This window comes from Pavona decussata, unplaced genomic scaffold (assembly GCF_977016875.1).
Source record: "Pavona decussata unplaced genomic scaffold, jaPavDecu1.1 SCAFFOLD_366, whole genome shotgun sequence".
Lineage (NCBI taxonomy): Eukaryota > Metazoa > Cnidaria > Anthozoa > Scleractinia > Agariciidae > Pavona > Pavona decussata.
In genome coordinates, this window is record NW_028145742.1 from 793,601 (window position 1) to 821,066 (window position 27,466).

The window sequence follows — 27,466 nt, forward strand, 5'->3', positions numbered from 1 at the left end:
ACTGATTTCTCATCGGGCTTTAACTGACATGTGTGAGTTTACATGCATATTGTATTTTTGTATTCATTTTGATGATTTGAGCGTTAACTCTTTATAGGCTTACATTGTAACAATTACTCATCTGATCTCCCGGACAAAGGTGACCAAGAACGGCTCTTCACGCCAATACTTTCCGTTATCATTCATCAATACTCCAATTAACATCTTATAGGCCATTTCTGATTTTCTAGCCTTATTCCCAAACTGGACGATCTGAGGTCGCGGAAAGTTGGAATTTGACGTACCGATTTTCAAAATCGAAATGAGATCATGTTATAATCGCCTCTTTCCGCCAACAAAAACAAACATTATAAAGAATAATTAAGCCACGTCATTATCATCAGTCGATTTATGCCACTTGTCAGGACAGAACGTACTTAAACGAAATGGATAAATGAATTATATTTAGTTACACTGAAGAAGACATTGAAGTTTATATTGTCATAGACGTTTCATTGAACTGATTTGTGCCTCAGATCTTCACTGTGTTTGAACGATTTAGCAAGCGAAAGGAAAGATGTTACAACTTACACAATCACACAATCCGCGGCGTTGCCATTTATAAGTTTGTCTATTGCTTGTTCCCGTTTTAAATACTTCAATTAAGAGTACTTGATCAGATCAAATCTAATTCCACTCAAAGATCTGACCTTTTTTACCGTCGTTGATGATTTTATGACATAGAAACTTCATGATTGAGTCTCAATGTATTCTTTTTACATTATGTAGATCTTCGGCTACCCAGACTGTGTCAATCATAGTGCAGTTTATTGATTTGAAAATCACGCGTAAAAGCTAAAATAAAAGTTCTAAAACTTCTTTTAAACGCCGGTTTATAGCAGGTTTACGGCTTGTTTCTAATAAATCTGCTGGGATTACTGTCCTTCTTACCTCGTTATTTAACGAAAACATGTCGCGCTTGCCAGAGTACCAAGGCCTGTGTCGGAACAGTTTATACAATCCTTTGTTTCTAATCGCTTCAGATGGTAGCTTCTCGTTCTCTCCTCTTGTTGTAAGTACACACAGTAACATAGCTAAAGTTAGAATCACTACAAGTTGAGCAAGGCTCGACATATTCAATGTATCGAGCATGTGCTTATCTAAGTTAATTTGTGAATTAGGGCAACTTATCGCCGGTTTTGGTAGAGAGTTAAAGACAAAGCATCATTAATCTTTTGTTCTAGCCCTCGCCTGTTTTGCGAGATCCGGCTTAATTTGTCCATTTTAGTGATTAAACCGTCAATCATGCCGCATAACGGCTGAGTTATATACAGCAAAATTAATGATTTACCAAGCGAAACGAAAATAGGAATTTGTAGGATCGAATCAGCAGTGAAATTAATCGCAATTTTATAAAATTTATTACTTCTTAAAATAAAGTTCAGCAAGAATCTTTTTATCAATTTACTTGGAGCCGATTTTCTCAAAAATCAAAGCGAGGTGCCAAATAAACTGATTTACGTATTAAAATTAATAATTGGTTCGATGACACTTTTAATTAAGAAAACGTTTTCCTTGAATCATTTCAGAGACTTTGCATGAAAGGAGGGAAGCGCTCTGTGCAGTGGTCTGTTTTATTTGAGCTTTTTCTCTTCAGCTAAGCCTATTGTGTGTTTTGTTTTCTCCATTCCGTCTTTAATTAAAATAACCTTCTTATGAATTGAATCCAAAGGTTTTGCCCGACCCATCATAAATCTACTGTCTTGTAAGACAAATGGTCAGTTCTAAAATGAGAAAAGAGTTTACAAGCAAGCAATGACAAAGAGAATATTAATCAATTTTTACTAAGAATCTTGTTGTGCGTAGATTAAATTGAATGTACCCGGGTAGAAATCTGGATTCTGGATAATTTGTAGATCGTGGCTATTCCGATACCCAAAATATGAATTCTTTAAAATATATCTTTAATTGATCAAAAACTTGCCTTTTACAGATGTCGGTAAGTTATAGCAAGATGAAACTTGGGGCAAGAACTGAATACAGTTTACATACTAAAAGAAGTTGAGACGCCATAGATTTGACAAACGGAGGGAAGATTGTGGATTACTAACAAATATACTTTTTGCAAAATGATATGGAATTAACTCTGCCAGAAACAGAAGGGATTCTTATTACAACAAAAACCCCTTTTCAACAAATTAAAGATATATACAAGCATAATGGAAATATGATATTCAGGAATTGCCTTCGGTTTTCTCCGCTATTTTTTGTGGTTGACGATATTCGATTTCAGAGGGGATTTCGTTTGAAATAAGACGGAAGTAAAAGGAAATGGTATGTGAGTTGTTGGTAGTGGAAAATTAAAGATTGCTTACAATACGGGATATACATTTCCGCTTTTATTCAATGGGCGTTCCGCTAACAAAGGGTGTTCCGCTTAATAATTCAACTTTTATAATTTCCCCCAATAATTCCTTATGCAAAACTGAAAGACAATCTAGATTTCATTTTTTACATAGTAATTTACATAGTGCTTAAAAATCACTCCTAAAAAAAGTAGTTTTCCTTCAAATGACGTTAACCGATTGGGATCCAGAAAATCATTTGATCAACTTGCTAAGAACAAAAAGCGAATCTCTGTGAAAAGGGGGAGTAAAAATAAGGCGCTAGTGGATGGTTAAGAATGAAGTCATTACACATTGTTTCTAAAACCATTGACGAGATAAAGGCACACACAATTAAATTTCAGAAACTCGCGGAAAAATTAAAGATAATTCGATATTCAAGTTTAAGTCGCGTAAATTGTTCAGCATCAATTTCTTGAAGGGAAATTAGATTAACCATATTCTTCGATATAATCAGACAAATTAAATGTTGCATGGTGTCTGAAAAAAAATGGAAGCCGGGTATTTTTAGTAAGATTGAAATAAAGCATCGAATTTATAATTGCATGGACCAAGAGTATAGTTAACAAGCATTTTCTCTGTGAATAGTGTCGTCGCTTTTTATGAGAACTTTGCCTCCCCGAAAACTTTGAAAGGAAGAAAAAGAAAGGAACAAAAGTAAAACGAAAACCCACCAAATCATGTTACCATGATATCAACCGCGCAAAATATTTCTTTCTTTCTTTCTTTTTTTTTGTTTTTTTGCGAGGAAAATTTTATGTTTGAGTTAAAACCGTGGGACAATAACGGAAGTGGATAAGCTTACCACGTGTTAAAGAAAAGATGATTACTTCCGACAGGTGCACGTGCTTTTGTTGTCACGCGCGGGGTAAATTTCGCGTAACGAATATATCCGCGGAAACATTTCCACGTATATTCATTGACAATAATGTCACAACTGTCCTTTCATCTGTAATATCAGACCACTTACGCTTTCATCCTTGTATTTTTGCTCATCGTTTTTTCAAGTTTTTTTTCTCACAACACCCATGCAACGTATTGAAAATCTTTTTACGAAATTGATATGAAACTGACTTACTAGCATAATGACACCTTTTGCGGTCATGTCTTTCTTTTTCATTGCTAATTTTAATGTGAGATCCTTTGTTATTAGCTATCTGAGTCTCAAGTTCTTTATTTCTTAATTACATGTCGTATCAAGGCAAGTACAATTTCCGTTCGGCTTAGCTGTCGATTTGTACCTGTCTTAGGGAGCCAGTCGCAAGTTTGAGACATTAAAACAATTGAATCTTTTCAACTTTTCCTAGCTGTTTTGTTTTTTTTTGGTTCGGGAAACACCGGTGGTACATCCAGATAACTCCCTCTCTAACGTAGGTCGACGCTTGCCAACCATCACGTTCAGTCTAGTTGGCGATATTGACCTGTTTGCCAGTCAACAAAATTGACTCCTTTCATCATTCTTGGGACTTTCGACAGCAATTAAATAGAAACCCCAAATCCATCCCGGAAACTATTGAAAAAATTAATAACATAAAAGAGCACCATAGGAAAAGTTCTTGAAGAGCTTACAACGTAGAATTTCGTCCACATTCGCGAAAGTGAGAACCACCTTTTACAGCATCAATAAACAGCACCACAGCCACTAGAAAGCCGACCGGTACCACTCAATAGCTTTCCTTTGTCTCGAACTTGGACGCCATCGGAAGACCGGAGACTGACAAAAGGTCTTTTAAATGACGTTATTTGGCCTATATCTGTCTGATACGGTCTAATTGAACCGGTAACGACTCAAATAAATCAGTATAATTGCGTATGGCTGATACGAGAGCTGTTTGACCACGCGATCATTTGTAAATAAATCAGTCATAACCGTCGAAAATGATTTCTGTAAACGCACTGTTTAGTTTGCCATTATGAGCAATAATCACGCGTTTTGAGCCAGCGTCAAAACTTTTAAACAAAGACGCATGGATTTAATCGGCTCTCTCGGCTGGCTAATATTGGTTTTACTTCCCGTACCGACCGGACAGGAAACTAAACTGATGCATATTTTAATTTTATCTATAGAGGATTCTATACCAAAAAGAACAAAAAACCTTAGGAGCATATATGTAAGAAATACGACATCGGAAAATCCCCCCTTCTATTACAAGCACCCTGATAAGCTTGCGCTTCCTGCAGTTTTAATTGGAATATAAAGTACTCAGTCCTTATCCGTTTAGGTCGCGTTGAAAGGTGATAAAATATGTAAATAAGTGATAAAGACCGTGAAAAAAGGTTTTTAGTCTTTCACTGGCATTCGCTAGTTTTGCTTACAACGCGTCCGTGAAAAGTTTGCTTTCTATTGGCGTCTAATTCCGTAGAACGGAACGGGTATTTCATCAAAACGGTCTACTTTCTTAGCCTTTTGAATCAAGAACTGTTACACGTAATACCTTCTAGAATTTCTTTGAGTGATAAAACAACATTGCACTCGAATAAGATGAACTCCCTTTTTCAGAATAATAATAATAATAAAAAACAAGTAAATAAAAAGGGACTAATTCATAACTTTTTTGGACAAAAACAGAACTAATGGATTCGAAAATTCTTACTCAGAAGTGATTTTTCGCGTTTATGAATAGCAACATTAAATATATCAAAACCAAGAAAATCACTTCAATTTTCACACTAAAACAAGCTCGAAATGAGAATTAAAAATCATATCATGGGCGCGCAAAATATGAAAGCTTTTCATAAGAAGCTGTTCTCTATTGTTCAGTTTATCCTTCTTGTTGTCTTGCGGATATTTCACCCTTAACATCTTGGCTTCTGCCCTTTGGCTTCCAAAGCAATATTAAACACACGTTCAGCGGAAAAAGATTCTTTAAAAATACCTTTTTGGGCAGTTCAGCTTCCCTTCGTCCACCGTACCATGGTCTGTGAAAAGAAGAGAATTTTCCAAGAAAATTTCCTCCAATTGGTGGTTGAAGATCTCTAGAGAAGGGGCTTCTGGCGTCGACTGACCTTGTCAATAAAAGAATTACAGTGATGAAAGTGAAACTGAACAACTTTCTTAGGATTTTCTTCATGTTTTCCTCACTCGAAGATGACGGCCACTGAACTTGGTGATGAGGCGGTTTCGTTTGTTAAACGACTTGTGATCTGTGTTATAGAAGTGTGTTTGGTAACTACATCCGCACATGCTGGTTTAAGCCTATCATGGGCCCAGAAGATACGCTATCAGGCTTGTCTCAAGCTGGATTCCTCTCATTGTTAAGCAAAGTACCACGTGGCACTTTATACGATAGTAGTTCAGTAAAATAAACATTTATCATGTCATGCTAGCAACATTGGTGTGCACCGTTTTGACGCCCTTAAATCCCTAACTACTCGTTGACTTACAATATGAAGGCGTTGTAATAGCAGAATTGTATAGAGAATACGTATACGCCAGATGTGTGTGTGTGGGTTTGAAACCAGGAGAACGCCCACGATTCTCTCTTTCGGTTAATAATTCAAAAATTTACAGTTTTATCATTGATAAAATAAGAACGACCTATAATTAACTTGTAACTCGCAGCAGGATTCTTTGAACATGTCACGAAATTTATGTCTCTCTGCGGACAAATATTTCTTTGAAATAAATTTCAAAATGCTTCGACGCGGCTGTGACTGTGACTAATTTTTAAATGTTTGATATTTAACCAACAGCTCGGAGTGACAAGCAGAGGATTAACCTTCTTTAACGGGAGGTGGCATTTGATCGATGCTTAATATCCAATCAGAAAAGAAGCTCTTTTAATCACCAGTGCTCCTGGATCACAGCTTACAAAGAGATGGTGCAATTATAGAGGCTCTTTCCGGTTTCGCTAGGATTTTATCAGGTCCTTTGGCTTTCGCGACATCAACGGCTTCGAGCACGGATTGGACTTCGCTAACCGTGAGCGTTAATTCCGACATATCAGGAGAGGCTGGTGCATTGGCAGCGCTTCCAGATGAAGGGGATAGGGGGGGGGGGGGGGATGTCATAGGCGGAAACGGATGCGAAGTAGGAGTTAAACAGATTGGCTATTTCCAGAGGATTTTCAGCTGAAGATCTTAATGGCGCACGATTACCTGGGTAAGCGAATGCACTGGCTGATATTGGCGTCGAGACTCGATCAGGAATTGTCTGCGATTTGGAATTCAGCTTCAATATCGACAAAAAACGCTTTGGGTTTGCGTTGAGGTTGGACTGAGGGAACCAAGTAACTCATCACGGCTGTTCCACAGCATGTGCTTAACTGTTTTGCGCAAGTTTTTTTTTTAACTTCTCTCTTTAGGCTTTTGTCTTATAGATTCCTTTTTCTTGATCAAATTAAGTATAGCACCAGACATCCAAGGTATGGGATTCCGTCCCTTTAGCCTCTTGGTCTGTATATAGTAAGAGACCGCTGCAAGAAATGTCTTTCCATTGATGCCAGTCAGTATTTATATCGTCATTGGCTATGATCGAAGAGAGGTTAATTGCTGACAGCAGACCCTCAAAGTCGCCTTTTGCATAATCGTAGACCAATCTCAGGGTTTTTGGTAGGGCTTTTATAAAATTGTTAAACTGAAAAATTATGATGCTGTGGTCTGTAAAATCCCCCGTATCTTTTGGAAACAATAAGTGTCGGTTACATTCATTTGACACAGTTCGGCACGCTCATGATTACAAGGTCAAGTATGTTGTTACCACAAGTGCGTTTTTTATTGAGTTGTGTCAAGAGGTGGTCGTGAAGTGTTTCAATAAAGGCAAGTTTGTTACCACCGGATGCGCTGTCGATGGAGTCCCAGAGGATGTCTGGCAAATTAAAATCACCCGTAATTACCATATTGTCGAACTGGTCACAAACTTCATGCAGAAAATTATCGAATACATCCATCCAACTTGGGTCTTCATTGGGTGGCCTATAGCAAAACCAGAATAAAATTCTTTGACCAGTAAGCGTAGTAATTTTGGCAAAAGCTCGGCTTCCGATTCAGGTTTAAATTTTTTGACAGCTTTGAGGGAGGCTGTTTTGATTGCGATAAGAACTCCACCACCACCTCGATCAGGCCGATCTCTCCTAAACATTGTAAAGCCAGAATGCAGTATTTCAGAGTTGCTGATATTTTGGTTCACCATGTCTCATTGACGCATATAACGTCAGAAACTAATTTTCGGCGTACACCAGGTCCTGGAAGCGATGGAGATTACACACGGATTACCAGTTTATTGTGCTGTCTTTGTGATAAATTTTCTAAGCTTCTGGCATTCATCACGAGGCAATTGATCTTACCAACAGTCGAAGCAGAAACCGGTCCAGGGTTAGGATTGATGTCACCAGACATCAAGAGGCGAAAGGTAGCATCTGAGTTGTTGTAGTAACAAACGTGGCACATTTTCATTACAAGGCACAGTAACAAGTGTTGACTTAATAACCAAAAACAGAAAGATAGCAACGGCTTTCACAGGTTTTTTTTTTAACAATGTCAACAATCCATCGAAGGCGCAATCGATTTCGGAAAACGGCAATAAAAATTGTAAGAATGAAATAAGGTAAAAGGAGGCCAAGACTAGCGGTACCTCTAAGACTACAGGTCGTTTGACGTTTGACCACGAGTCATCCTTCTTATATCGTTTTAGCCCGTACGCATGCTTAAACCTCAAAACGTACCACATGGAAGACAAAATGACTACATTGTCATATATATACATGGCTGAATCTCAGTTTAAGTCAGTAAGGTGGAACTGAGGTGCCAACGAAAGGGATGTCTCATATGGTCTAGGGGCCGACTTTTCTTTCCCTCACTGTCTTGTCGGGGACAAGGTATCGGAAAGCATCGCGGAACCATCTCTAGCTGGCATAAGCGAACTGCGGGCCGAAATCTCGTGGTGCATCGTCATGGTACAACGCTCCGGCACAGTGTCCAGAGGTACCGCTGTCGGCTGTATTTTTCTCTCTTTTCAGCCATTTTGATATTAAGGCTGGAGAGTCGCCCGAAGACATCGTAGGGAAAGAAGCGTTTCATTCACGTCCCTTGTCATGTCCTTGTCAAATTGTCGACGGGTATTGTGTACTATTCATAGCCTTTCAGCCAATTCTGCACATTAAACACGTTCCCTTGATAATATAACATCGTTAAATACATTTACGAGCAGGGAGGATTGTGGAGAGGTCCATGCGTATTTTACGGCCTTTTCGAGTGGAAGAAAAGCGCTGGTCATGTTTGTGTAAAAGTTTCACATACAACAGTGGAGCCGCCGTTATTTCCTGGCGCGCTACTTGCCTTCAAATTTCATTGGTAAAGACGGTGTTAGAGCGAAAAGTCAAATACGATTTTTTTACGGGCCTGACAAGGAAAAACAAGCGAGATATTTTTCCCCAGCTAGGACCAGTGTTCAATAAAAAATCTCAGCAAACTAGCCGTTAACCGTCCAACCTGCAGAGCGGGTTTTTAGTCGAGCGGCACCATCAGGTACTCCTGTTAAACAGGATTAAAGAACAGGCAATCACATACAGACAAAAAGACAAGTGTACAAATGAAATTATCGGTTGACACAATGCTGTATAAAATCCAGACACGTTTATTAATTTAATTCACTTTCCCTTCTCCCCGTGAGAAATACAAGGTTTTTTCCAGTCGATATAAATCGTGTAGGAACGAGTAACGTAGAACAGGTGTAACACCCATATTATGAAGGAAAGGTGTGCATGAAGTATAGTAAGAATAACAGCAAATCTTTGTTCATGAATTGAGAACTATCAGCTAAAGCTTTTACAGGGGAAGTGCCACAAGAATGTTGACCCTTTTTGGTGCAACAATGCTTTCAATTAGTTAAAAATTGTTGTAAAACACCGAGAGAAACAAAATAACCTTAATTCCTGAAAGGAACAACTATGATCTGTTCCAGTGCATGTTTGGAAACAAAAATGCGAAAAAAATGGAAAGGTTGACTTTAGTCCATCTGTGGCCAGAGACAATAAAATAATGGACAGTTTTAGAACGCTAAGGTGGCAATTTATAACAAAACTGAGTCGTTATTTTTAGGCCTCTGTTGACACAAAAAAGTTTCCGTTTTTTATAAACGACACTAAAATGCCGTGCGTGACACTTCCCTTAAGGTACCAGGCCATGATTCGAAGAGTTAGGTTAAAGACTTTGGCCGCTCCCATAACCAAAAAAAAGACTTTAAAAACTGTCAAGCAGAAACAAGCCTACTAGAGACATGCATTGAAATGTGAACGATGAAAACTGGAGAAAATTTAAATTTGATTCAAGTCCTTTACACTGGAGACAACAATCGAGAATTTAAGAACGTGACTGATCGGCATCCTGTTTGCTTGCAGTTCAAGAAAAATTTTCACCGATTTAATTGAAATGGAACGTCTTTAACACGCACACCAAAGGAACAGCTTAGCTTGTACAAGGATCTGCATCATTTTTACAATTCAACCGATAAATTGACCATAACTTCAAAGAGCATTGAATTAGCTAACGTGCAACGTTTGAACGCAAAAGGAACCAGCTTTAAACGATGCATTTAATAGATGGCCGGACTTGACAGCAATGGCTGTCACACAGTCATACAAAACGAGTGTACATTTGGCATTTTTCAAAAAGGGGAAAAATATCTTCAATTATGAACATTCATCCTCTCAAATTTACTAAACGTGAAAGTCTCTTTCAATTCAAGAGAAAGAGGCGTTTCGCGTTCTACCTTGTTTTGAGACAAGAGTCTACACAGTGTTACACCTACAACGTATAATGCTACCAAATAACGTACAAGCTTATTAAAGCACAGATAATTGAGAAACAAAAAACACGCGATAACCAAGAGGGAATGAGGCGTCTTATTAACTACTGCATACATTCTCTCTTGTAATTATATCATCATTTGCAATAAGGGCATTTAAAAATAAAATTTTTCCTTGTCGATTTATTTACAGTATTTGAGTTAATTTACGCTCGCGTAGGCATTCAATGAAAGGGGTTTTCCATAGAAAAATTGCATATAAATTATTTGTTTTCTGCCTCAATGGTTTGTTTTTATTGGACGATGCAAAGTCTCCTCACATCGTTCTCGTATTCTTCGTCGTCGCTGGCAGAGTCCGGTGGTTGGCCATTAAAGTTGGGAAGAAATGTTCGTTCATCCAGACCACCTTGCTGATAGAACAACATGTACGGGGAATCTTGCTGGAGCTTGGTACTGTCACACTCCTGCAAAAACCAACATAGTACAACTTTACATTTCTGCATCTTGAGGGTGTACGTCATATCTTGAAACAGTTAGACGTTTTTCAGTACTGGGGAAACCCTACCGTCAGTAAACGCAGGGTGGCGCAGTGGTGAGAGCACTCGCCTCCCACCAATGTAACCCGAGTTCGATTCCCGGACTCGGCGTCATAAGTAGGTTGAGTTTGTTGTTGGTTCTCGTCCTTGCTCCGAGAGGTTTTTCTCCGGGTACTCCGGTTTTCCCCCCTTCTCAAAAACCAACCTTTCCAAATTCCAATTCAATCTGGAGAGTGTCCCCATACTGTAAAGTGCATTTGATGGCGTGGAATTATGCGCTTTACAAATTTACAAATGTATTTTTTATTTATGTCGTGGACACTCAAATGAATGCTATTCAATAGCTCAGCTCTTAGTTGAGCTATTGCTTATTATGTTGTTTGAATAAGGTGGTTGTTACTTTTCAGTCTGAGACGATTTGTGACATCATCAGTTTTTGAACAAAAACTTCAATATCTCTGAAACGAGAGAAGATATTCAAAAAAAGAAAACACCATTCTTGTTCTCTTTGAAAGGCCTTTCAAATAAGCATAAGGTTTTTTTCACTTCATATACACTTTAACAAGCAATACTGAATGCAAAGAAAAGAAACAGGTTTCTTTTTAAGTAGTTCAGTTTGTGCAACTAACCTTACAGCTGCTGTCATTATAACAGTACCACTTGTTGTTCGGGTTGTGAGCGTATGAAATATAGTGTCCTCCGCCCAGCACTCCCGTGTGACACTGAAACGAAGATACATAGTATTGTCCGCATTTAAAGAAAGCAAAAGTCTTAAAGCTATGAAATTAAAACTTAGAGCGGTTTCCAATGGAGTGTCGTAAAACCAAAACCAAAGTAATAACTCTGACCAATCGCAACAGATGTAAACAACACAACGAGCCAATCAGAATTCGAAGCAAATACATGTAACCGGCGCCAAGCGCGGGAAAACGCGTGCGGCCAAAACACGATTGGTTTTGGTTTGGTTTCCCATTGGTTGAGAAAGTGGCGCGAGTTTTGTTAACCAATCACAGAGATAGTAATGTAAAACCAAAGCAAACGCGGAATTACTTTCGACACTCAATTGAAAACCACTGACTAACATTCTCAATGAATTCAGAGATGTTTGCAATGAACTTTGTAAACGAAACAACACATAACTTAATGTTGTTTACCTCGTACCTAACGGCTGAAAGCTTTGGTTTTACAGTGGAGGATTAATCCTTCTCCGTTTTTCTAAATTGGGTTAACTGCGCATGCGTTTACTACGTTTGACCACTGTGAAATACAGGTTGAATTGTGCTCAACTTACCGACATGGCGTATATTCTGTAGGTTGTTATCTCACTTTGTGAACCTTCGCTCCTCGAAGCGGCTAATACTTTATGAACATTTTCCCGTTGACCACCACGAACATCTGCAGAATCCGAGCTCACGAAATCAGAAGAATCAGGATTTTCTACTGGAGTAAATGATCGATTTTCAGGCGTCACTTCGGGGTGAACTTTGGCTGAGTTGAGGCTTAAACATGAGGACTGACGCGAGGGAGGCTTGCTGTTTTGATTGAGTTCAACTTGACTTGAACTAAGTTCTCCAGCTGAACTTTGGGAAGACGACTCCTGTTGCAAAAAAAAAAAAAGTTTAAATGCGCGGATCCGCGGTGAATAGGGAGCTTAAGCAACGACGACGGCAACGGCAACGAAAACGTCACCTGAAAATATAACTTTAATTCATTTGTGCTACTTCGCGATAATTTCAACTCGCTCAACTTCTACAGAAACGGCGAACTATCCAGGAACCAAATTGGTAGGAGTGGCGTTCAAGTTAAGAAAGAAAATGAAAATTTCACCGTCGTGTGCTCACGTTCTCCAAAAATCCTAGAATTTGGTCATTTCACGTTGTTGTTTTGCAGAGGACGGCAAAGAAATGTACCAAAATGTAAAACGCAGGCGCAGAGCGATTGTTTTTGCTCATTTAACCTATTGTTTTGTGGCGTTGTCGTTGTCGTTGTCGTTGCTTAAGCTCCCTAATATTGCAGTAAAGGAAACTGAATTGATAAAGTGACTGCAGAAGTTTGTTGTGTTGTGTCCGTGAAGAACAAAATGAAAAACACGGTACCTCACTCCCATGGCGAGAAGTTCGCTCTCTTTTCTCCTCAACCTCGTCCTCGGTTTCAAGTTCTTCGCTGCTTTTAACATTAACTGTGGTGACTCCAGACTCTGAGGAACTCGCGCTAGATTTCGTGTTTGTTGACTGCTTGGCCAGGAAAGCTGATGGGTCAAAGCCCGCCATAGGAAACTGTACAATCTTATTTGACTTCACCCAGTGGCCGTTGACAAACTGAAACCGCTTCAAGTGTATGATCTACAAACGGCAGAGAACTTAGTTAACAACCAGAGTCAATTCAGTGTATATTTTATGACTGCATTAAAATAATGACCGTTTGGAAAAGTCTCAATTGAGAATTGTTAAATTAGGATTGAATGGTCCCAAAACAAGTTAGCTTGTGTACAAATGGATCATGCAAAGCTTTATAACAAGTAATTTACTTGCATAAAGTTTTAGTTCTAAGACTGGAAGCATTTTAACGATAAATTTTTTTAATGCAACAACCGTGAATCATCAGCAGTGCTTACCAAGATTGGCGGCAGGCTCCATATATCCAGCTTCTTCACCGCTAATCTGTGTTTCTTGCATTTGTTACAATACCTAAAAGGAAGATTTTGTGTATAAAAAAGAATTCTTCGGAAAACCCTTAGCATGACTTCCTTCCCCACCACCATTCCCTAGACTGACATCCTATTTTGTGGGGGGAGGGGTCCCACGTAGAAGTGAAGGTAAGACACTAACCCCAATAGCGTTAACTCTACGAGGTATGGTGAGTAACCTGTAACTTTTATGTGGGAATTTCCCTTACCCCAGGGATATCCGTCTACCTCAGGAAATATGCTATTTTTCCCAGGGTTCCCAACAATGCCTCAGCCGCAAGAGATACTGTACACGAGACACTGTTTGTCCCATGAACCTAGTTTAATGGCCTTAGCTCCCACGAGTCTCCGGTAGCTCAGTGGTAGAGCATCCCAACTAGTAATTGGAAGGTCTCAAGTTCGACTCCTGATAGAAGCACTCGGAATAACACATCTTTCTCACTGTACATGTATTTTCATATTGACAATCCTTGTTGTACAATTTTCCTAAATACAACTTTAGTGTTGCCAGACTCTTCATGACTTGATCCATCTGAAACAAATTCCTTAACAACCAATGTTAGCTGCTTAACACCCCTTCCCCTACTACAGCATTAAAAATATTTCACAACACAGCCATACCATAATTCATCTTCTCCAAGCTCTTCCTCTTTAGTAAAAGCTCTGAAACACTCATACAAGTCAATGGGTTCAGTTTGCTGCTTTCTGCTTCTCTCCACACTCTCGTGCTCCGTGAACACTTTCTCTTGTGACGTCTGGTATCTCAGGTGCAGTGTTGTAGGGTCCCACTCTATAGCTATGTATGAACTACTGCAGCCGAATTCCTGTTCACTGCATTTAATCACACATCCATGGCAAAACCTTATCAGAAATTAAGAATAAAGATAATCTCTTTTAGTAGAATTGCATACAGTAATGTATGGAATCTGTCAAAGGAAACCCCACTGTTGAAATAAGTTAACGTTAAATTGTTGAAACTACAATCTTATTTAACATTTTGTTGGAAAACATGGAAATAACATTTCTGGATCGGACAAAACAGGATTTGATTATCGCTTATTTTCGCTTTTAAATTTCCTGGGCGCCGCCATGTTGGATTTCATGACGTAATACGGTTGTTCAATTGTTTCACAAAAAAGATCTGCTCACTGATAATAGTGGCAACCGTATTACGTCATAAAATCTAAAATGGCGGCGTGCGGGAAATTTACAAGCGAAAACAGACGATAATCATATCTTTTTTTAAGCACACTTGAATGTTATTTCTACTTTTCAAACTAAAATTTACAATTTAGACGTTTCCAACAATTTATCGTCAAAGTTTGTTGGTAGAGTGGAGGTTCCCTTTAATAGTAATGTCAGCCGCAAATATACATATAGTTGCCTTAAATCGTCACTGCATGCTTACTAGGTGAAATTTCATGGAGTTGAATTCTTGGAGACCATACCCAAGTTTAGAAAAAAGAGAAAGAAAAATTCGTTGTCGTGTGTTAAAGTCCTCCATAAAACGTGCCATCAAGACATTTCGCTTCCTAGTCGTGCAGTGACGGCAAAGAAATGTCCCAGAAAGTGTAATTCACGTGCAGAGTTGTTGTTTTGCTTATTAAGCCTATTGATTTTTTGATGTTCTCGTTGCCGTCGCCGTCGTTGTTGCTTAAACTCCCTATTAATAACCACAAGTAGCAGTAAAAGAACGATGCAAGTCAAATTACCTGTACCACGGACACCAAGCACATGTGAGTCCATCCTTCTGAACTGCCCGCAGCTCAAATGGATAATCACCTGCATCCCTATGAATTTTAAAAGAAATACACTCATTTAACACCTAAGATTTCTTTTCCCTTCCCCCTCCCCATAACACTACCTCACCAAAGGAGTGTTTTACTGGAAAATACACCACTCCTAAAATTCATACGAAGCTACATCCGGGACCCGAGTGGCGTATTTTCCATATCCTCACTTGCAAGGATATTAATGACGTCATTTCCCGCTTTCCCTAGCCTGCGTAGCTGGCGGTTTTGTTCCTGCGGGGTCAAAAGTTGTGGCGGCGGAGAGACGCTACAACAGCGGCGAAGCCACGAGAGGAATGAGGCGGCTCTGCCGCCAAACCTTTGACCCCGTGTAAACAAAACCATCCGCAGTTACACAGTCTATGCTTTTCCACAGTTGTTTGTGCGAACAGTCGGTGAAAATGGTGGTGAAAATCTCGTGTTAAAAATAGTTTTTACCACTCGAAAATAAAATTTGTATCTTCGCGCCGCCGTGTAATATCCTCTATGTATTTGTTGGTTGTCCACCTACCCATCTTTACAGTTTGTTTCTCCTGGTGCTGGTGGGCTGAGCAGCCTGGCCACTTGGGTCCAGACCCCTTGATACAGATCACACTGTCTGGTTTGAGATGTGCATGGTACAATGACGGGAATCCCAAACAAACCAGGTCGGTTCTTTTGCGGTGAGAGGAAATACGCATCTGAACGAATCTTGACAAAGAAAGAAAGGTTAGGGATTAAATTTTGACTTGAAACGAAAAGTAGCAACTGTGGAAGCCCACCCCACAACAACCTTCTGAATATTACGAACAGTTTTACATGGCCAAGAAAAATGAAGAGTTATTTTAACTGAAAACCTTGTCAATCCAGCCACCTCCTTGCTGACACAAAAACTACCCTTCTGAGTCCTTAAGTGTCATTCTCTTTTATTATAAATTTACCCCATAGAGCCTATTCCAAAATGCCTTTTGTTCGTATTTAACTTAGCCCTTCTTACCTCGTTCTAAGGCTTAAAAAAAAAAGAAAAAATTACTTTGAACGAGCCAAGAAGGGCTAATTTGAATGCAGAGAAAGGAATATTAAAAAGGAAGCCATTTTGGCGTAAGGGTCTATTTTTCTAAGTTTGCGCCTTGCTTCCACTTCATAGGCCAGCGTAGTTCGGCACTAATAAGAGCAAAATTTCATGGATAAGTGCTTGTTGTCTTCATTAACAGTGTTCCACTGTTGCAACTGGGTGTTAATGAAGATACAAAATAAATGTACTTTGACTGTGTTGACCGCATTTTTAATCACTGGAACCTTGATCTATCAAACCCAGGCCAAATGGGTTAGTAATCAAACTCACAGTATGGCAAACACTTGCAAACAACGATGCAGAACGGTAATGGCGTACGAAATACCTTGACATCCACATGAGAGCTGTAAAACAAGGGCCCCTGCAAAACCCTCCAGGCCACCCCGAAACTATCGCCATTCGGGGCACCACTGGCCTATAATTGTCTCATGTTTAACTAAGCCTAAATTACATTTAGCTAGCCACATAAAAGTATAAATCGTAAGATAACTTACTGTTTTTCTGTGCATTGCAACAACAAATCCACTGAAACAGTAACCCAAATATGGTGAAGGTCCCCCTGAGGGTGTGGATGAAATGCTTGAATTCCTGGAGCCAGCATCCACGTTTCCAGGAACAGAAAGAGTTTTACGATTTGGAGAATTCTCCGTACTTAAACTGATTCCAGAATCAGAATTTGAAACATAACTCCCTTCAGTCAATTCCATTGAGGACGATGAAGATGAAGACTTCCTTAATGTTGCAGTTAAACTGAATCCCCCAGTAAACTTGGGGCTTAACTTTTTCCGGAGTTTTGGGCTCACCCGTTTAATTGGGCTAGAAGAAATCTTCTTTTTGTTCTTCTGCCCTTCCGCAAACCAGTCTTCTTGTACTCTCAGTCTGCTTTCACTGTCTTCTGAGCTGTTTTCAGAGCTTGTTCCTGAAGACTTGCCTTCCTTCCCTTCCATTTCTTCACTGTTTGATACATTAGATGCATTATTACAAGCGCCTCCTACTGTTTGACAGTTTGTACTTCGATTTCCAGAACATTGGTTTCCAGATTTCGCAGAACATGCATTACATGAAACCTTTTCTTCCTCTGTCCCTGGCGTTGTAGAAGCGTTGCATTCTCCCTCACAGGTTATTGTAGGAAGAGGGATTTCGTATGCATAAAGCACCCCAGCTAGGGCTGTACGAATCTTCTGCATGTCTGATGGTAAGCTCTGTCGAGCAGCAAAATTACAGTTATCATGAACGCTAGGTTCTTGCTTAGTGAAACAAGTTGGGTAAGAGCCTCTGCCTAGGCACTATTTGATTTCTGAGCTCCCTGATTTTCCGGGAAAAAACCCCACCAAACTCTTTTCCGTGTCACTCACTCACACAGCTACCAGCTACTTATTAAACTAAGCTCTGTCTAGCAGCAAAATTACAGTTATCATGTACTCTAGGTTCTTGGTTGGTGAAACAAGTTGGCTAAAAACGCAGCCACTACAGTGTACTTTGATTCCCAAGCTCCCTAATTTCCAGAGACGAGATTCTCGTATCTAGAGACGAGAGTCGCGTCTCTTGATACGAAAATCTCGCATCGAGAAGCATGACTCTCGTCTCACTAGAAACGAGATGAAACTGGTAACTCTCTTTTGAGCGGTACTGTACCTTGATTCCTGAGCTCCCTAATTTTCAGGAAAAAACACTCTTTTCCATGTCACACACACTCAGCTGCCCAGCTACTTATTAAACCGAGCTGTCAATTCACAAGTTTACTGAAAACATGGAGTACATAAAGATCAAGGTTTGTTGATTGGGGATTTTTGCGGGATGGTATTTGGCATACTCCCTGTTTTGCAGTGTCTTGTACCGCTAGAAATGTATAAGGGTGAACATATTGATTTAAAACATCATCATTGTTTGCACGTAACTAGTGCCAGTGCCCAACAGTGCATCATAGAGAAAAATCACTAAAATTCAGAGAAAAAGTAGAGTCCCAGTTTTATTTACGCGTCAGTGACACTCCAGTCTTACCTTAACAGACGCTCCAAAAATCTCGACCAAAAGAAGCTGTGAGCTGACAAGCCCACAGTACTTGGTCAGCTCTCTCTTAACATCCTTGTATCTGTCATCATTACTGAGAAGCAAACCATACTTTGTGGGCGTTGTACCTTCGAGATGGACAGCTGAGCAGGACAAACACAATAACAATTACTTAATGTTTACAACACGAGCAGCAGTGTTTTAACGGGATTTAAAACCACGAGGGGCAACCAAGTGGTTTTAGACCCCATAAAACATGTGCTGCGAGTTTTTTGAATGGCTTAAACTTTCCTGGAAAAGCGTGTGTCAAGAGCGTTCAAAACAATGATGCTTTTGTGAATGTCGGAAATCAGCATACGAGAAAAACATTAAACACCGCATACTAATAAGGAAGAGGTTTCATTGGGTTTTAAACCACTGCACGTGATGTTTTATTGACCATTTGATAGGTCAATGGGCTTATGAATTATTAATGATTTTGAAGTTTCTTTACGCCTTAACCTCCACTCTTATTCTCTATTATGACAATGATGATGTAGATTAGGTGATGAAGATTCATATACACTGCTGGAAAGGAGAATCACAAAATAATGCTCACCAATGACTTCCACATAGATTGAGCTGTCCATCGGCAAGGGTAAGGAGAGGAAAGTGAATGGATCAAACCGAACACTGACATAACCACACTCCAGACATTTGACTTGAGACTTCAGCTGCAAAATAATCAACAACACCCTTAATGGAAACTGAAATTGCAAAGTCTAACAACAAATTTAATATTCGTAATAAGAAATGGGGCAAATATAAAATTCATGAATTGTGCATTTTAAAAGCAACAGACTTGACACAGTAATGCGTAAAGCTGGTGACACACGGTTCTGTTGTCATGCAGTGTTGAATGTTGAAATAAGCCGTTCCACATGTTGAACGTTGTTGAACGCAGTTGAACGAAATAGGGATGAGTTCTATTCCATTCAACAAGTTGTCACTTGTTGAACGGCACTAACCAACCATTTTCCAGTCCTCCCCAGCTGGTGACACACGGTTCAACATCGTGCAACATTTTGTTGCTCAACAAACGTTGCACGATGGTAAACCGTGTGTCACCAGCTAATGAGTGCAAGTGAGTGTATGTGCGTGTGTATGCATGTTTTGTTTTTATTTCAGTATAATTTAATATGTACGTCAATTTTTCTACTAAATGGGTTAGCAATGTATTAACAGTGGAAAAAAAAAAAAATCAATAAAATACAAAAAACACCCTTAAAGACAAATGCTAAGTACACTCAACAACAGCAAATTAATGATTACAATACTCTATTATTTTTCTAGTGATGTTGCCAAGTTTGAATGACAAAAGCCAGGAATTTGGACAAAGTACCAGCAGCACTGCTCCTTCCCCACTTTTTTCTTTGCTATTAACCCTTTAAACCTTAACAGTGATCAGCATCAAATTTCTTCCTGTAACATCAATGATTATTGAACCCCTGAGGTCTTGAGAATTAAGTATATGATCATCCAAGGTAAATTTTCTTGATATTTCAATAACTTCTCCCAATATTTTTATAAGAAAAGTATGAGGAAAAGATACGAGAATTTGCTCTTTGATATTAGGGGTTAAAGATGGCTGGAGATGCAAGCTAAGAGACCTTAAGCTTAAAAACATGACCCACACAGCAATCAATTAAGAAGATGGTGAACAAAATAGTCACAGCAACAACAGCAAAAATCAGTTCAATCCATGAAAAGGGTCATTCTGAAAATAAAAGTACCTCTAAGCCAGTTACCGTAACAGAAAAGTTGAAACCTAACCTGGCCTTGAAACAGGTCCACAACAACTGATTGATTTCTCTTCAGGTGATTATCCCATGCCTTCAGGTAAAAAAAAAAAGGAACATGAGTCACTGTACATGAATAATAAAACAGAATTAAAAACACAAACTGTAATTTGTTGAGTGGAAAGAAAGATGTCAACTGAGAGCTGAAAGGGATGTCTCAAATAACTACATGGTTTCTACCAATAAAGTCAGTGGTGGATCCAAGTTTGAAATTCACCTGATAATTCAAAATGTTTTCAAGAAATGTGTACCTTGGATGCCCAAATTTCATTTTCTAGCTAAAAGTATGGGTGAATCCAGAACTTTGTGTAAGGTGGTGCCCCATGGGTGAAAACATTTCAGCTAGAATTGTAAAAACGTTCTGCCCTCCAGGGCTAATTAATTTTTCCTTGAGAACAAGTTGGGGGCATAGGTCTCCCATTCTCCTCTCCTAGATCTGACAGCAATGATATGTTGGCATGGTAGAACATTGACTGAGTTCTTACAGTATGTTTACATAATGAAAAAGATCAAGTCAAGGTTGACATGTAAACAAAGATAAACGCCCGCCATAGCAGCTAGTATTTCTGAACAACGCAGAACACAAGTGGCAGAATCAAATTCATCTGGAAGTTTTGTGTATATGAAAAATAACCAGCAATACCTCATGTGCTACTTCTTCATCTGGTCTGCCATCACTGTCCTTGAGTTCAACATATGGCTTTAGATGGACTCTACAATAACAAGACTCCATCAATCAAGAGAGCTTACTACCACCCTGTTACATGTATACGTACATAGGGATTCTACATGTAGTCACATGGCACAACTGAGGCTATAGCAACCAGTGTACAAGGTTATAACTAGTTATCTAAATCTTCACTGTAGATGTTACTAACTACTGGGAAGTCCTATTGGCCAAGATAACACTTTTTTGTCTAAGCTATGGACCAAGGGGAAGGAAAGGTCTATATGGGAAAAAAATTGTAGACCAGACACACAAAACTTCCTACTAACTTTTTTACTGTGCAAATTATATAGCAATGGACATGCATAAGACTAAAATGTACTTTTTGTATTTTGTACAACAAAATGTTAAGATACAAATATACTTTTGAGCACTTTTTAAACAGAAATTGGTCAAATCAAATTCTAACCCACCTGTTCAAGTCTTCATGTAAACCGTCCAGGAGAAATGACAGAAATTCCTTTAAAAACAAAAGAACCACACAAATGTCAGAACAGAGTTATGAAGAACATTTCAATTTGTTGTATGCACCCTATGCCAAACACCTAAGAGATGCAATTAATTCATGGTGGATATTCTAAAAATGAAAAACAGAGAGGCCATGGTACTTGTTTGAGGAAATATGTGCACAGCAAAGTATATATAGTATAACATCAAAGAAAGAAGAAGAGGAAGAAATTAAGTATGCTTAAGCCTGGTTTACACGTACAACGCAAGCATAAGCACAAGCAGAGGCACAAGAAACCTACGTATAAACTGATGCGACGCAAGCATAAGCGCCTTGTGCTTGCGCTTGTGCTTATGCTTTCGTCGTCCTGCTTTAAACGTACGACGTAACGACGCAAGCAAAAGCACAAGCACAAGCACAAGCACAAGAGAATGGAACGATTTCCATTCTCTTGTGCTTGCGTCGTTGTGTCGTACGTGTAAACCAGGACGATGCAAGCACAAGCACAAGCGCAAGGAAAGGAGAGTGAAAAACAGTGGCAAATTGTCAGCGTACATTCTAGTCCGCCATATTGGAATCAAATCTTGCGCCAAAAGGCAGTCTGGCCGTGCAATTGTGCCATATTTTTATGCTTCTGCGCTTGCGTATGTCACCTTATGCTTATGCTCATCACACGTGTAAACATCCTTGTGCCCATGCTTGTGCTTATCCTTATGCTTGCGTTGTACGTGTAAACCAGGCTTTAATTCTTTAATGTTTTCAACAAGAATCAAAGCAACACAGAGAAACAGTATTACACATTTTCAAATACGTCTCAACCCCCTATATGTTACTCTAGTTTTGATAATGTCACATATCTCCAATTTCAGGACCAAACCGTAATGAAAATGTTACACTGTATGTAAAATGTCAAGTAAACTCCACATAGAGATAAACACTTTAATGCCCACCACAAGAAATTATGCTTAAGAATTAATTGTAAGCCATGGGCATTTATTTTGCTGTTCTGTATTGGAGTAAAAGACCCTTAATATTACCTGAGAGTCGTGCTGCTGAAATCCATTAAACCTTGGTGCATACCTCCCTATTGTCCACTATAATTAAAATAGAAAAAAAAACATTAAATAAAATTAATACACTGTATAACAAGATTAAGAAACCCTGGAGGGTAATGGCTGATCAGAGTACAACATTGCAACTTTGAAAACTGTGGAATTAAAGGGTAGGCCAGTCCTAATGTTTACTGCCCTTGCATGCACATTTGAGAACATCAAAAATGTTCCTCCATACAATTTGTTTAATAATTCTGCAATTTTAGAAACGGTGGAGACATGGGGAACAGGGTATATCAGATAGGTGCTTCAAGAACACAAAATGAGGTCCCAACACGGGCCCAGCCTTACTGAACCACTGACATAGAATCTGGTCCACTCCCCACTAGACCTTTGTCCCTCCCACAACAGAAGACCAGTAAACAACTGAGATATCAGTGGACATAAAAATGTATTTTAGCACTACTCACCCTCAATTTCAGTGGTGCCAAGCTGCGGGAACTGCCACTCCACAAGTCTTCAGCAAGGTCTCCATAACGACGAGCTATGTGGCCTTTCATACCCAAAGGATTTGTTCTACAAAGACAAAATAGTGATATAAGCCTTCAAGAACGGGGCTAAGGATTATGACAAAAACTGGCATCTGAAATGGGGATAGGGGAGAGTTCCCATGGTATAAAAATAAATCGCAATGCAAGCATCTTAAAATCTATTGTTACCTACCTGTTTAATTCATGTAAGTGGCATTTGCTAGTAAAGTACTGTGTGAGGGGCTGGGTATTGCTGAGACACTGCAGTGCAGAGTTCATGAAGCATGTGTTTCCCAGGTTGCTGAGGCCAGTTGCTCCCTTTTCTGTGGGTTCTGCAAAGAGAAATGACAGTGAATAAAATTTTAGTGTCAAGCTAACACATGGTCTTGGTAGACCTGTACCTTTCAAAAGCTCTATTTTCACTGGACCCTTATAACCTGCAGCTGCATTGTTTTTTAGGGCTGGGAGCATTGTTTTTTTTTCGTCCTTTTGTCCTCTCGACCAACCATGTAAGACGTGCAAACAGCGCGGGTCACTTGATCAGTTGATACAGCCAAGCCCACCCATTTTAAGGAACATGACAGGGATGGGTTCTACTCAACAGTCTTCTTTACAAGAAGTACTTGAATGAACATTAAATAGGGGAGTGTTAAAAATATACTTTTGTGGGGTGGGAGTGAGGTATTAAATGCAGAGTTACACAAAAATCCCGCAGTTAAGATGTTTTTGGCTGATGTTACACAAATTTTTAAAAGGTACATTGTAGCACCACAAGAAGCTTCTTGAATCCAAACATATATTGGGAGCTGACAATAGACTACAAGGGAATAATTAGTACAGCTACATGTAGTACTATCACTTAAAAATAAATTAAATTTAAAAATTAAGCCCTAAAACTTAGCATTCACCCAACACCAAATCTCCAAAAGATCATTATACACCATGAATAGGAATGGGAAGCAGAAACGTAATGCTGATCACGGATAAAACAACCCACTAGGGTATTATGACATAAATATCATTTTTTTGAATACATAAGCTTACCTAAATTAAGTTTTTCTCTCAGACTTCTATTGTTTGCTAAGGATGACATCTCTTCTGGCCAGCTCATGTCTCTGTTGCGAACTGGAGGGAAAAATAACATACTTCAATGTAATCCTACATGTAGAATCAGAGGCCTTTTTGTAATGTTTAAAATACTAGCAGCAGTGTTTTATCGGGATTTAAAACCACGAGGCGCAGCCGAGTGGTTTTAGACCCGATAAAACACGTGCTGTGAGTTTTTTGAATGGCTTCAAAAACATTCCTGAAAGAGGGTGTGTCAAGAGAGTTCATAACAATGATGCTTTTGTGAACATTGGAAATTAGTATAAGAGAAAAACATTAAACACTGCATGCTAATAAAGAGCAGGTTTTATTGGGTTTTAAAACCACTCCACATGATGTTTTATCAACCATTTGATACATGTAGGTCAATGGGTTTATGAATAAAATTTATTATTAATGAATTTTTGAATGAAAGATAAATAAAGACTTTCAAGTTACCATATGTGTCCAGAGAGAATTTTTATATTGATACTGACTATTCGTTTGCACTAATTCACACTCAATAAAATAAAGCAGTGCACTTTGTTTAATTATAACTAATAGTAATCATGGTGTTCATTAGCACATCACTCTCCTTAGCTACATAACTCAATAATAAGAATATTTTCTTGGTACTAACCTTCAATAAGCACAGCATGATTGTCCTTGATTTCTAATTTTTCTAGAGAAGAATTGTCCTCCTCTAGTAGCCTTAATTTGCTCTGTGAAGTAAAATGTAACACAGTCACAATCATGTTCAAGGTGTCTCAATAACCCCAAAGAAATAACAGTCACAGTAAAATTATGTAGTATGATACTGTTGATACTGAACAGTCAAGTTACAGGAAAACTATAATTATTGTGTATTGTTTAACTTAACTACGTAAACAAACGAAACCAACCACCATCCCAACAACCCTCCCCCCGCCCCCCTCCAAAAAAAAAAGGCAAACAAGGGGCGAAATTGAATTCAACATGGCTTTGGCGAAAAGAAACTCAGAAACAGAGATGTGATGTGAAGTTGATTTTCAGGGTGACATCCCAAAATTGGATAGTTGATATCGCCAACGTAGACAATCTACTGAACATTAAAATGCTCTACTTGTCACCAAAAGATTGCATGATCAAATTCACATCTCATGACTGAATTACACAATCATACCTCATCTTCCATACTCCAGAGTCGCATATCTTCATTACGAATTCTGAGGCGTGCACACAGGTAATCATATACCTAGATTAAAGAACATGAATCATTCAAGGCTACTTACTATCATCACTACAAGCTAGGAGGTAATGAAAAACACCAATGTTCAAATATTTCACTTTAATGACGTTAAATGAATCTGGAAATTTAATCAAGTTAACCAACAATGAGCATGTAGTTGATTAGTGTAAGTAAGTAAGTAAGAACTTTATTATAGTGTCGAAGTCGCTAACATACAATGTAAACTAATTGGCGACACCTAACTACAATTACTTGTCTAATAGTTAGACAAGTTGGCAGTCAACAGTCATAAATAGCAGTTTGGCTAACATCAGTCAGTTTTTGGCCAATATTAAATGGCAGGTTGGGTAGTGTGTATATCATGGTGGTATTTCAGTTCTGCAGTGTTTTGTACTGTACTCCACTGAACATTTCGTCAGTGGGATGAGTGCCTGGGCATGTGAGTCTCATAGCTGGGTGGCGGGTATTTGCCAGTAATGGAGTAGCGCATATGGGGCCGGCTGACCACAGTGGAAGTCCCTGGATATCCTCAACACCCATCTCCTATTGTGCAGTTTCGAAAAAAGGCCATACCCACCCCACAGAATGTCATCAGAAATTCCTAGGGGGAGGGGGGTGTTAAAAGCCAAAATTTTAGAAGCAAAGAGTGAAGACTAACTGGAATTTTGTGGGGGGAGGGGGGTGCAAAACAAAACCCTTCTGTGGTGGGAGTATGGATATTTTCTGGAACTGCACATAATGTACTTGAGGCACTAAATTAACTACTCTTTAACACGCTCCTATGGGGTATTGTCAGGGAGAACATGATCACATGAAGATAATACATTATCGCAAGAACTTCTCTGACCATCCAATGAAAGATAATCAATTATCATTGATAATGGTGTATTATTCAGTGAGTGACACAGGCATACTCAGGAAAAGGAAATCCTAGTGCTAATATCAGGAGTCGAACCTAAGACCTTCCGATTACTAGTTTTCGGAGACTCTACCAATGAGCTTATTATCATTGTTTGTTGAACACCCTTTAGGCTTAAATAAAAGTTCAAGACATGTTGTCAAGCTTTCAATGAATATTTCAAACTCTAACCAAGGTGAAATTTAAGATCAGACTTGACTTATGAAGTAACACACCTGTTGTATGGTGTTCATTCGACTAAAGGAAGCCACATATGCCAGGTACCTCTTGGGTGGGGCATGGGGAGTGGTCAGAGAATTAGTACCAAATCCAAAGCTACTCAGCCCAAAACCAACACCTGTCCATGTCGTGATGCCACCGCGAGTTGGAGGAGGAGAGTGCCGAAATAGCCGCAAGCTGACTGGATACAACTCCAGCTCTGGGTTTGGATCACCATTTGAAGGAATAATGACCTACATAAGAAGTTATATGATTTCAGTTTAGCTTGCTGCATTATCCTACAGGCTAAGCTCTGCTAAAACCTAAGACCCCAAACTTGAGAGTTGTGGCAATGGGCAAAAGCTTGTTAAAAAAAGTTTGGAAAATTCGGAAGGTATGGGCAAGTACTTTATGGGTTTTCAGTGGTGGATGAATTAAGAAAGGTGCCTACTTTTGTTACTGCGCATACGTTCTGCGCATCTCAAGATACTCGGGTTTCCTATGGGTGGTGCCTACTAATACAGATATATTTTGCACAGGTTTAAAACTTTGCGGAGAAAGCAGAACTTAGTAAGTGCTCTTGGTATCCATAAAGAAAATTTGGGGAAACCATGCATTTTTCAGAAATAATAAAGCTTCAATTTGGAAAGAAATGCCATACATTGCTTTGTATTTTACTGTTTTGTAGAATAATATTGTTACTTAAGTATCTCTAAAAAATGCATGGTTACCACCATTCTTTTTGGATTTCAATAGCCCTTGGTAAAATGTGCTTTCCCCACATAGCCATGCACTTCACAAAAATATTTCTTCATTACTGGGCACCGCCATTAAATCAGAACATGTAGATAAAGAGAGAGAGCACTGTCATTTGCAATATTTGCTATGGTGGGAATTAAGTCCGATCACAATAGTTTTGACAACTTCACTTACTAAAATTTTGTACTCAGATAATATATGTATTTTACCGTTCTTGGAAGAGCAGGTCCTCCTCCATACCACTGCTGAAGTGCCCTCCATACAGACTCAGGGAGGATCTCAAAGTCTCTTCCTCTACACAAAGGAATATTGCGTTTTAACTTGCCTCCTTCACCAGTTAAAATCATCACCTGAGGTGACAAAAAGAACATAACATGTTTTTACAGTAACATGGGAAAAGTATGAGTGAAATTGGCTTTATTTTCCCTTGAGAAAGTATGCATGTTGCATCTGACATTTTAATATCTATACTCTTAT

At 39.0% G+C, this 27,466-nt stretch overlaps 1 protein-coding gene across 1 annotated transcript in view; it reads right to left on the reverse strand.

Annotated features, from left to right (window-relative positions):
- Positions 1-8,937: 8,937 nt before the first annotated feature.
- Positions 8,938-27,466, reverse strand: part of LOC146452588 (ubiquitin carboxyl-terminal hydrolase 32-like) — a 29,266-nt gene continuing 10,737 nt past the window's right edge. The window contains exons 14-35 of the mRNA XM_085097673.1: positions 27,199-27,339; positions 26,248-26,484; positions 25,048-25,119; positions 24,526-24,607; positions 23,844-23,924; positions 22,993-23,131; positions 22,740-22,845; positions 22,255-22,311; positions 21,183-21,229; positions 20,686-20,755; positions 20,017-20,076; positions 18,803-18,917; positions 18,196-18,347; positions 16,689-17,396; positions 15,652-15,830; positions 15,063-15,140; positions 13,972-14,211; positions 13,279-13,351; positions 12,761-13,006; positions 11,956-12,261; positions 11,294-11,386; positions 8,938-10,592 (exon numbers count right to left, since the gene is read on the reverse strand). Coding sequence (XP_084953799.1) covers positions 10,422-10,592; positions 11,294-11,386; positions 11,956-12,261; positions 12,761-13,006; positions 13,279-13,351; positions 13,972-14,211; positions 15,063-15,140; positions 15,652-15,830; positions 16,689-17,396; positions 18,196-18,347; positions 18,803-18,917; positions 20,017-20,076; positions 20,686-20,755; positions 21,183-21,229; positions 22,255-22,311; positions 22,740-22,845; positions 22,993-23,131; positions 23,844-23,924; positions 24,526-24,607; positions 25,048-25,119; positions 26,248-26,484; positions 27,199-27,339 — 3,453 coding nt within the window. The 3' untranslated portion in view covers positions 8,938-10,421. The remainder of the gene's footprint in view (positions 10,593-11,293; positions 11,387-11,955; positions 12,262-12,760; positions 13,007-13,278; positions 13,352-13,971; positions 14,212-15,062; positions 15,141-15,651; positions 15,831-16,688; positions 17,397-18,195; positions 18,348-18,802; positions 18,918-20,016; positions 20,077-20,685; positions 20,756-21,182; positions 21,230-22,254; positions 22,312-22,739; positions 22,846-22,992; positions 23,132-23,843; positions 23,925-24,525; positions 24,608-25,047; positions 25,120-26,247; positions 26,485-27,198; positions 27,340-27,466) is intronic.